The sequence below is a fragment of the Oryzias melastigma genome, linkage group LG24 (genome assembly GCF_002922805.2).
Source record: "Oryzias melastigma strain HK-1 linkage group LG24, ASM292280v2, whole genome shotgun sequence".
Classification (NCBI taxonomy): Eukaryota; Metazoa; Chordata; class Actinopteri; order Beloniformes; family Adrianichthyidae; genus Oryzias; species Oryzias melastigma.
In genome coordinates, this window is record NC_050535.1 from 4,497,914 (window position 1) to 4,510,092 (window position 12,179).

Here is a 12,179-nt window from a genome sequence, read left to right on the forward strand (position 1 = left end):
GGACTCAGCAAAACTATGTCATCAGCGTACATGAGATGATTAATGATAAGATCACCTGCTACACAACCGGTGTGACACGCGTTCAGATATAGATGTATGTGTCTATATACAGACACACACACACATATATATATATATATATATATATATATATAGATTTATGTGTCTATATACAGACACACACATATATATATATATACATACATACATATATACATCTACATATATATATATATATATATATATATATATATATATATATATATATATATATATATATATATATATATATGTAGATATATATATCCCTAATGATAAATATTTACTCAGAATATTTTTACTTTTTTACATCAAACATTACAACAAGAGGAAAATAGGTGTAATACAAGCAGCTAAAACAAAGAAATGAAACAAAAGTATGTGTTGTGTACCTTAAAAATGTCTGGCCTGGGAACACTTACTAGGTTTCATCTTCAAAGCGGGAATGTGGTCCTCTGGGTGGTTTGAGTGCATCTTGGTGCTCGTATTCTATTGATATTTATAACATGTGGATGACAAAGATGTTCCACCGTGTTCTGAAGCTGCCAAGATCAGAGGACAGAGAAGTGGTCTTGAGGTGCAGAGAGGAGAGATTTCCAGGTCTCACAGTATGTAACCTGGAAAATGGTATTACATATTTTTCGTGTATATGGTTTTTGGGCAACAAAATGACTCAAATTATCTCAATTAGGCTGCTAATTAGTGAACAAATTGATAGAATTTAGAAGAACTTCAGAATCTTTTTTTGCCCTTTAAGTTATTTTTTATATTTCACTAATGACTAATTGGTTTAAATACCTGGAAGCTAGTTTGAACTCCAAGTTTAGTTCTGACTAAAGCGTTTCTGAAGTTCAGTAGCCTCCAGCTCTGAGTTTCAAGACTGGATGGATGAAGGATGGCAAGCGGCGGCCCTGCCATTACAAGTTTTACCGAAGATAAACAGCATGAGAGGTACAAGAGAGCCGGACTGTGCATGTGAGTGTGCGTCTGGAAGTGTGTCACTTTGAGTTTGGTCAAAGGACAGCTCGAATAAATCCGTGCCCTCTGGTTCCTATGGTGACAGAGTGCATCATCGCGTCAGCTCTTATTTTACGTGCACATGCGCATGCATGCACAACGCTGGCTTGCATTACGCACAAACGGTGGCCTAAAAATCTCTGGCAATATTACCGTCACACACACAAAAAAGCGCAACGTCAGACCTATGAAGACACAAGCTGGGTTGAATTTGTGCGTTTTTCTTTAACCTGCAAAAATCCACATCAGTGAGGGTGTGTGCACAGACAAATCTAAGTAATAGTGGCAGGTGAATCTTCAAAAACTTCCTCACAGTTGGGTCCAGTGGGTCACATGTCCTCCAGCAGGTCTCCCGCTCTGGTAGTGTGGAAAGCTAAACCTTATTGACAAGGTTGCTGATGATGGTCAGCTAAGAAGAACATGCCTGGTGGCTTAAACAACCACGCAATAACATTTCAGCACGGCCTCTTTTCCTCATTTTATCTGGCATCACAAGATCCAAATCAGTAGAGATGTTTATTCTCCGCACTATAAAAAATAAATAAGAATATTTACCAAAGCGAGAAAACAACAAATTAATCATTCACACGGGTTAGGTCAGAGTTTTCTCAGTGTTGAATTGCTTTGTTATTATCATTTACATTTGACCCAAAATCTAAAAGGATAAAATATGAGAAGCCAAACACATCTTATTGATAAAAAGCAGAAAATTAATGGCGAGAAACCCACCACAAATGTGCAATAACGCCACTAATGATTTGTTGTGCTTTTCCTTTTTTTTAGGCCATCTGTACATGACAAGTGACAAATGAAGGAAATCTAAACCGAACTCATTACAGCTCGTGTTTTGTCTCTGGAGTCCTATGATGACCCAGTTATATACTTCACTGTTTCTTTTTATTTATGTTTTTTTAACTGAGTTTGTAGTAGTGTTTGGAAAACTGTAAACGGTTTAACACACAAGCTTGAAAAGAGTCAAGAGTTTCACCTGTTCGCCTATTTGTTTATCGAGTCGTTTACTTTGATGGATAGTTTAGGTGGATGACGTGCAGTTTTTTTTTAAATAATTCAAACACTTAAGCCTTAGTCACACGTGCCCTTATTGGTGAGTGGTTGGGAAAAAATAGGCTACCGTACATGACCTATCCAGCCTGAAGACTGCTTAGTTGAATTCATAGATCTATCCATCTTCTTCTGCTCATCTGGGAACGGGTTATGGGGGCCATCTAAGCAAAGAGGCCCAGACTTCCCCCTCCCTGGTCACTTCCTCCTGCTCCTCTGGGGGTACCCCAAGGTATTGCCCGGCCAGCTGAGAGACGCAGTCTCTCCAGTGTATTCTGGGTATTCCACCCAGTGGGACATGGCCGAAACAACTCCCCAGGGAGGCGCCCAGGAGGCAAACGGACCAGATTTTCTATGGGCATGTGGCGAGAAACTGGTCATAGCAAATAATAATACAACTCGCAAAGGTGAAGTAGGCGAGACGCAGGTGTCTCCTTTTTTTTTTTTACCCTGTGAAATCCCGTACAAGTCACAAGGAGCCATTAGTGCTGTTTGTGTGATAAGTATGCAGTCCTTACGTGCAGCCTGAATGTTAAAAAATTAGGAAATTAATGAGTGAGTTTATGTGGACATGCTTCCGATGTTCCATGGACACTTAGATGCCACATGTTCTCACACGTAGTCAGTAAAAAAACAGTGGAGACAGCTTACTAACAACTAGGGTGTGCTGTAAGGGCCCCATACATCATCATGCATGTAGCCTCCATTAGCCTGAGAAGTTTATGATGCCACACTAATGACAATTATTGCTTTAAGGCCACCTCAAGGAATTTTACTTCTTTCATTTCCTTGAGGTGCCAGTACAAGCTTTAAGACATACCTTTGGTCCCTTTAGGATGTCGCTGATTGTCTGTCCACTAGGTCTTAGACACGGTCAACTTCCTCTACGGATGCACGTGACTAACACTTGAATGGCCAGTACCCGCACTTTACTAATGACTAGAGTGGGCTTAAGGGTCTTCTAGCTTTAAGGGATCTGTAAGACATATCTTTGGTAAATTTAGGATAGGGCTGCTTCTCTCTACGACCGTCTTAGACAACCCAAAAACCTTTAGTTAGCTATGACCCTACAGGTCAACCCCCTGTACAGATGTATGTGACTAAGACTTAAATGGCCAGTACTCGCACTTTACTAATGACTAGAGTGGGCTTAAGGGTCTTCTAGCTTTAAGGGATCTGTAAGACATATCTTTGGTCAGTTTAGGATAGTGCTACTTCTCTCTACGACCGTCTTAGACAACCCAAAAACCTTTAGTTAGCTATGACCCTACAGGTCAACCCCCTCTACAGATGCATGATGCTAAGACTTAAATGGCCAGTACTTGCACCTTACTGATGACTAGAGTGGACTTAAGTGAATTGTACAACAGCATTACCGTATGTTATAAATGCATGCAATTTACACCAGTTTTATGAATACTTCACAATACTCTTACCACACACTCGAGAATTGTTTATTTTATTGCTTTTCATCAAAATCCCCTAAGGTGTCCGATCAAACCTCAAGGGAACATCAAGACACACCTGCGCCTCCTCAAGATCCAGCAATCCTTTAACCCGTAGCACCCTTGTATGGGTGCATGTAGCTAAGGCTTTATATCTGATTTGTGTTGTTGTGTCTTTTCTGTTTGTTGCCATATTATGACTTTTGTTGCCATGATCCCCACCTTTGACACAATGAGAGTAAGGATCCTGGCTAGAGGAAACTGCTTTTGGCTAACTTGGGGGTTAGTCCGGGACAAAATGAGTCCTTGTGAGGAAAGCTGTTGAAATGTGAGTGTTTGTGCAGTGAATGGGACTGTCAGAGAGGTTCATGCTGAGGAGGTTCTTTTTGGTAACAGATGAAACAGGGAAGTCTGACAGCTCGTGCACCTGTCTCTGACAAACGCACCCCCACACTCACAAACACACATGAATAAGGGGGTAAAAAGTGATGGGAATGCAGATTTTCACTGTAATTGGGGTTCATGAATATCATCGCACAGCCACATTAGATTTAGTTTGGGTAGTACTCACTTTGATATCCACTATATGATGGCAAAATAAGCTTGAAAAAGCAATTCTTTTATTTTTCTACAGATTGTAACGTTCCCTTGTGGCGTGTTGGAGTATCTGTCTAAAGGATGAGCGCGGTTTCCAGAGCAGATCAGAGTCCAGGCGTGTGTGCAGTGATTAATTCATGAGTTGATCTGTTTTTGCATGTGTCAAGTTTATGAATCTTTGATGCACGGGGGTTTAAGGGCCTGTCAGTCACAGGTGGGTTTCGGTTTGCTTTGGTCTGACTGGGCCTGAATGATCACACATCCATCACACGCACTTTATTAACTGAGGGCATGATTGCTGTAAAGCACAGAGAAAAACACTTTCATGACATACTGGCCCGGCACGAAAACCAATAAACCGTGCTTCAATAAAATTTACTCTACAGAAAACCAAACCACAGTGTTTCTTGATTAAAATAATTGCTGTTTCCTGTTTTGAAGTTGAAAGATTCACAGCTGCTGCTGTGAAAGTTGAGATAATTGTAAACATGAATGAGTTTCATCCGTCTCATGTTTGTTTTGTCTCTTTCTTCAGAGCCTCCACACCCCATCGCTCCACCCCAGCTGCTGGGCGTCGGCCCGACATACCTGCTCATCCAGCTCAACGCCAACTCAATATTTGGAGATGGACCAATTATACTTAAAGAGGTCAGTTTTGAATAGAATAACAGTGGACCAAAGCAACCTCTTATATTTATCAATGTTGCATCATCAGAGGGAAGGTTTTAAGGGATGTTTGCCACATGTAAATGAGAAATAAAACCTAATAATTGTTGACCCGGGATTTATTATGTTGGTGCAGAAAGTTGCAAAATGCATATTTTATATTACATATTTATTTAAGTCGAAGGCACCCTAGAAGAGGGTGAAGAAGAAAGCACCATGGGGCAAACATAACAGGATTGTGCTTGAATAATCATGATAAATTAATTTAATAGAAAAAATAAATAAAAGATTAAAAGAAAATTAAAATAATCCCACATTAGAGTCTTTATCAGCATTGATATGCTTTCTAAACTAGAGGCTTGGGGTTTTTTTTGCAGGTTGAGTACCGGATGACATCAGGCAGCTGGACGGAGACCCACGCTGTGAATTCTCCCAACTATAAGCTGTGGCACCTGGACCCAGACACAGAGTACGAGATTAGGGTGTTGCTGACAAGACCAGGAGAGGGGGGGACCGGAAAGCCTGGACCACCGCTCATCACTCGTACCAAATGTGCAGGTATTTGATAAAAACAGCCTTATTCATTAGTTTTAAAGTCCCACTCCAACCATTTTTGGGGGGTTTTATTTTGTAAAATTATTCCCAGTTGTATTTTAATTTTTAGCCTTTTTTTTTGTTTGTTTTTAAGATGCCCAGTGATGTATAATTCTGTGTTGTGGGCGGGGCTTTTGGCTTGGAGCAAGCCCGCCCCCTTCCCCACCCTGTCACTGGGAGCTCTGTCTGCGTGCCCAAGCCTATAGCCCCAAGCTAGCATTAGCGGCACAAAAATAACGACCAAAATTGGATCAATCCAGCCGTACAGATTTGAGCTGGAGGTCAGCTCAGACAAAAAAAATGAATGTGAGTGGTCAGAGGGACTTTTGCACGCCCAGTCAGGAGCTGCATCATCAGCTCCAGCTTTTTCTAGCATCCAGTTTTCTGATCCAACACGATTTGAATTAAGAAATACTCAAGAATTCACTTTTAATCTTAAATTATTTTATATGGGTTCTCTATTTTGAGAAAAAATACTACATGGATATGTTAAAAACACACAAAAAAGACAATTTTTATTGGAGTGGATCTTTAAAGTCACACTCTGATAATCTTTTGAGCTATTTTCAAAGCATTCCCAGTGGTCTTTTAAAGGCACTTTTTGAGCTTCTAAGTGTTTTATAATGTTCACTCCTCCTTATAAAGAACCTCAAAGCGATACTTTTACCCTCCCATACCCACGAAAATGAGCGGGTCCTCACGTGCTGATGTCACAACGTGAGACGGCCCCTTTCAGGAAGAGTCTGCTCCGCCTCCAGGCTAACACAAACACTTTCTCCACAAAACTAGCAGCTCGAGCTAGCATATCAGATAGCTTTGCGAGCTTAATTCATGTCCTTCATCATTAGTAAAATTCCAAAAGAACATTTTAAAAACACCAAAAATATAATATTCAATAGAGTGGGTCTTTAAAGCTGGAAAACCTTTTTTTTTGTGCCAATAATTTGGTTATTTTTTAGTCTGCAAAATATAAACCCTACTTTGTGAATTTTGTAAACATTTTCTTTACTTCTATCACCTCTTACCTGTTTTTATCTCTCATATCATCAACTCCTCCCTCTGTATATATTTCTTTTAGCTTTACTCTCAGACGCTGGATTTTCCCCCTTCTCCTCACCTCCCTCTGCCAGTCTCTTTGGTTCTCTGTGGATCAATAGATGGAGGGCAGGAACACTGTCTGACATTTGTAGAAATAAACGACTGAAATATAAACACTGATAGCCTCAGGGAGAGAGAAGGCGCCCGAAAAAAAAAAAAAAAAAGCTAGACATGAAAGAAAAAGAGACAGAAATAAAAGCAATGAGCTTGAATGAGAAGCAGGAGAAGAGAGCGACGGAGAAATGATGGAAAAAAAAAACAATAAGGCTGCAGCAGAAAAAGAGAAAAGAGGGTGGGAGCAGAGCAAGAGAGTGCAAGAGAATGATGAAACTGGAGAATGAAAATGAAAGAGATGAAAACTCATATCCAGTGGGTCTGAGTGATGTCTGCCATGTGTGCATGCGCGTGTGTTTTTATTGACAGAGAGGAAGTCATCGACTTGTTCAGGTGACTCATGCACTGAGCAGTTTCCTGTTTGACAGGAAGAGGAAATTAATCTTCCTCTCGTCGTTTCGAGCGGGAAGGTATCGCTCCTCAGACGTCAAGTCGCTGTAACCCAAATGATGGAAAGATGCGGGGAGACGGACAGTAATAAAAAACTATTTTTACACCTCACTTTGATATTTTTTGAACAAAAACATAGATTTATGTAAATAATGCAGCAGTAGTTTGTTATTTTGTCATAATAAAGAAGGATTGCATCCTTTTTTGGGCTTTAAGCTCATCTCACTGTAACTTTTAATATATTTTACCAACTATAAACGCCTTATCTCATTTTCAGCAGAAGAACTTTTGTTGAAGTATTTCATTTTTTTATGTATTTCACAAAAACAGGCTAAATTTACACCATTTAGTTGCATTTTTGTCTCAAATAAAGTAAAAAATTGCATTAGCATGTTCGCCGGACATCGCTCTGCTAACACACCCGTGCACCCACCACATGCGCGTGCAGAAATGTTATTTAAATGGTAATGATTTCTTGCCTTTTTTCTGTTCGGTTTGGTCTGGTTTGATCTAGCCACCTGCAGCTTGCGGAGAATTTGCTTTAATGCAACCTAATGAAGATGTGGACACATGCTAGCCCGTGCACAGACGCCAGGCTGCATGAAGCACAGTTTAATTATAAACCAATAAAGTTAATAAAACCCTGCGCAGATATTCTTTTAAGCAACAGAAAAGTCTTTTCTCTCCATCTTCCTCTTGTCCTGATATTCATTTTTATCATTTTCTTTTCAGTTTTTTTTGTGCCCCTCTCTCCAGCTCGTCTCGATTTTTCTTCTGTGGTGATGTATTGCTCTTGTCTGAAGGGTGGAAAATAATCAACTTGAAGTGAAGAGTATTGTACTGTGTGTGTGTGCATGTGTGTGCAAGTGCAAGTGAAGAAAGTGATGAAGTAGCTTTTAATCCAAATCCTGAATTTTCTGCTGAAACGTCCCGGTCACGGCACCAAATAGTAAAACCGTGGTAAGACGGGATTGGACACACATTCGCACACACACACACACAGGCAGGAATGTACAGGCTCACTACCACAGTTCAATAGAAGCTCTGATTTTTTTTTTGTATGTTACACAAACTCAGCATCACCCAGATTTATGGAAGAATTGAGTCAGAAAATGCACAAAACCTGAATTTCACACACATATTTATAGAAACAAACATGAAAAACAAGGTTGTTTTTTGTGTCTGAATAATAAAACTCTTTGAAATAAAAGCTTATTCATAAAAATATTTCATTTTTACCTTAAATGTCTCAAGGACCCCTCGGTAAGCCACATTTTATTTTATTTAATATGGGAACTCAATCCAATCAAAAGAGATCAATAACTCTTTACGTCTGGATGATGTGACCTTCCAGTCTGCGCTCTAACTTCCTTTTTCTGGCAGTTTTGCTGATAATTATAGATAAAAAAATGTTGCTTTTAATTCACTTCTGGATTCAGTCCCTTATGTGTGCCTTAAAAATAACTTCATCCTTTGTGGACTATTTTTACCCAAAGAGATCAAGGGAGGCGTTTTGGTGTTAACTGTATGTTGGATCTTTATTTATAGATAATAAAAACACACACTACTGAGTCTAAATGATAAAATTAGCTTATGTTCAGGCACACCATTTGCATATATGTTTTTAGAATTAGGACTTTTGCTATTTTAACTTATTTTACTGCTTTAATTGTTAGCCCACTTTGTACATACACTGCAAAAAGTAGTCACATTTTTGGTCTAATTTTTGCTAAAAAGACATTTTATGATAAAATACTCAAATATAGAAACTAAGAAGTTCCACATAAGCAATAAAAAAGGGAAAATACACTTAAAAAATATGTGTTACATAGAATTACTTGTGATAAGTAGTTTTTTTTGCTATTTCTAAGCTAGTCAAACTCAATCACCCAGGGGGCCAAAACCCAAAACACACCTATCTGAACAGGATAAACATTTTTGAACACACTAAAACTACATTTTTAAAACTTTCAAATCGTAACTTTTAACATAAATATGAATACTAAATAAAATATAATAAATAGGAATATTATTCCAGAATAAATCAACTTAAATCTTACATTTCGTTAAATATTTTACTCTCCATAAAAATATATGTTGTAAAAATTGTACAAATTACAAATAAGCACAAGATAACCGTGGGACATTAATAAGAATAAAATAAAATGATCTGGAGGGCCAAATATAATTACCGGAGGGCCTTGACTTTGACAGTGTTCACAGCAATTTCTTTTTTAATTTTTGAGTTTTTATAAACCTAATTTTAGCTCATTTTAATTAAAGTGACAATAAACTGGTGTAATGGATGGAAATGACTCATTTTAGAACAAAATGTGAACAAAATGAGAATGTGATTTTAGCAAAAGTTAGTAAATCCTCGAGAATCGAAAAATATATCTTTGAACATGAATCTAGACTTTAAAATTAAAAAAACTTTTATAAAATGAGAGATTGCTGTGGCTTATCCACATTTTGAGGTAAATCTGTTCAATAATCTTACTGTTTTAGATAAAACCTCACAAAAGTGTGGAGCAAAGAGAAGCTAAAACGACCTGGTAAAATATTTTGAATGTCTAAAAACAAGGTTTTAAATCTTTAGCCATCGTGTTTTCTACGTCACAATCTTTTAAAAACTGCATTTATTTCTTGAGTCCTAACAATTTGAGTTAAGTAATACTAAAAAATACAATTTTAAGCCTAAATTTCGTTTTTATCAGGAAAAAATGCCACAAGAAAATGTTAAAAACCCAATTTCCATGAGTCTTTAAATGGATTCTGACTAAAAAGTCATTGACATTTTTTATAAATGCAAAAAAAAAAATAATAATCCACAAGGTTGCTTTGTGAAGCTTAGAATCACAAAAAAGGGATTTTTTTCTCTGTATTTTCTAAACGCATGCAGAGAATGGGAGGATAATGGAAGGATAACCAGAACCTAATTGAACAGATTAACTTGGATTTCAGAGAAATCCCGGTAAACTTTCTTGTGTCACTCTCTTCTGTTCTCCTTCCTTTGCCTTCTTTAATCTGCGTTTTCCTAAGCGCTCTCTTCTCTCTTTGACTCTTCAGTCCAGCTGTATTTGTGCCTCCTTCTTGTTGGGGAACGAGCTCGTGTTGCTTTAAGCTTCTATTCCATTTATTTTCATTTCCTTTTCCCTTTTGTTTTCTGCTTTTTAATTCCAACCTCTGGATTCTGCTGATATGGAGCTTTCCATCCTCGCAGTTATTGTTGGTGTTTATTGGTATTGTTGTTGTTTTCAAAGCTCCATCTGTGGAGAACAAAGCCTTTTAGTTTCGACATGAATCCAGCTGTTCGTCAGTCTACCGGAGGAGGGGAAAGGGACAAGGCAGGCTCTGTGGTTTGCCTTTGGACTCGGTCCCGTTTGACTCTGGCCACATTCCAAACTAGTTAGCGTGTCTCCCAGTTCCACCTCTCATTCGCTCTGTTCCTCTCTTCTCGTATTTTCTCTTTGGGTTCCCTTTATCTGTCCCCCGCTCCCTCCAGACCCACTTTCATTTTTTTTTTGCTCTGTTTTCACACTTTTATTGGATTTCTGTGCTGCTCTTTTTGCCCCCGACTTTCTTCTTTTTTATTCTTGCTCGCTTGCTTTACATATTCTATCATTGTCTCCTCACACATGTCCCTCTTGTTGCTTTCATTTCAATAGTAAATCACAAGGGATAGAGATAAGCACCAGTGCATTTTGGGTCAGAAGTAGCTGACGCTAAGTTCACCCCGGCCTCGGGAACACACGTTCAGACAGCCACTTTCAATGAAAAGTCAATGTAGACGCACGTTTTACGTCACAAACTCGTGCCCTCACCCATTGCTATGAATGTTTTTAAGTCAGTTTTTTGACTCTACCAACCGTTTATAATCAAGGAGAAATACATTTTTACAGTTTGTGCCCGGCCAGAATTATATAACACCAAGTCTTTCATTTATCAGAATAGAGCTGCGAAAGAAAAAGAAAAAGATTTGTGAGATTTTGGATCGAACCTCTTCCAACTGTGAGTTCACGAACTAGTCTAAGAGCAGGTGTGACATCACCCATAGAAAATACTTCACTCACACCGCACTCGGTCGAGTCCGGCCTCTCTGACGCTCCGTATCCATTTTGTTGGCTTCAAATTTTTGCCAGACGGTGGAGCCGAGCCGGAGCACTTTGTTTGTGAAGTTGGGAATCGAGTTTAAAGGGTTAAAAAAACTTAAACCATTTTTTTTGTCTGTTGAGCTCTACAAATGGGTCTTTAAAAGTTAATGGGCATTGCCAAGTTTATGACAACTTAAAATAAGCCATTTCCTAGTGGTCTGACTCTACAATTCCAAAAATCTTTGCGAAAAACTAGCGTGCATCAATGCTCACTACAATAGCTAATATAGACCACAACTAGTGCTGCCAAAAACGATTATTTTAATAGTCAACTAATCATCAATTATTTGTTCCAATTAGTCCACTAATCAGGTCATGCACAAACTGGATGTAGAGCACACATCTTAACCATCATTAGCTTTAAACTAACTAAAAATTAGATATAAAGCATTACCTGTAATGATGCTAGCGAGAATGCTGTAAGCTGAATTTTAGCGCTGAAGATGCTAGTGCTAATAGCTAAAAATGCTGAAGTTGATAGCTAAAATAGCTAGCAGCTGATAGCTGAAAACGTTGAAGCTGATAGCCAGCTAAAGTATTAGCTAAATGCCAAATTAGCCTAAAAAACTGAAAGACAATCCCAAATTAGACAAAATAGCTAGCATGTAGCTTAAATATTAGCTAAACTCCAAATTAGCCTAAAAAAACAAAAAATTCGTAAGTATCCAAAACAGCTAGCATGTAGCTGAAATATTAGCTTAACTCAAAAATAGCCTAAAACCCTAATAAATGCCAAAATAGTCAAAAAAGCTAGCATTGTGTCATTTTAACTTTCAACTTTACAACACTCCAACTCTATATAATATAAAATAATGACTAATCGACTATTAAATAAGTCGTCGACTATTTTAATAGTCTATTAGTCGTCGATTCGTGGAAGCCCTAACAACAATGCATTGCAGTTGAACAATTTTTCCAAAAAAAGTAATTTTTTTTAAATAAACTATCCACATTTACAAGTAGATATTGTGAAATGTTCATATTAACTATATTTTCACTTTGT

The 12,179-nt window shown here is 38.1% G+C and overlaps 1 protein-coding gene across 20 annotated transcripts in view; it reads left to right on the forward strand.

Moving 5' to 3' along the window:
- Window positions 1–12,179, forward strand: part of ptprk (protein tyrosine phosphatase receptor type K) — a 133,030-nt gene that overhangs the window by 82,463 nt on the left and 38,388 nt on the right. For all 20 annotated transcript variants that reach the window (XM_024290641.2, XM_024290646.2, XM_024290644.2 and 17 more), the window contains 2 exons: window positions 4,696–4,808; window positions 5,204–5,384. In XM_024290641.2, coding sequence (XP_024146409.1) covers window positions 4,696–4,808; window positions 5,204–5,384 — 294 coding nt within the window. The remainder of the gene's footprint in view (window positions 1–4,695; window positions 4,809–5,203; window positions 5,385–12,179) is intronic.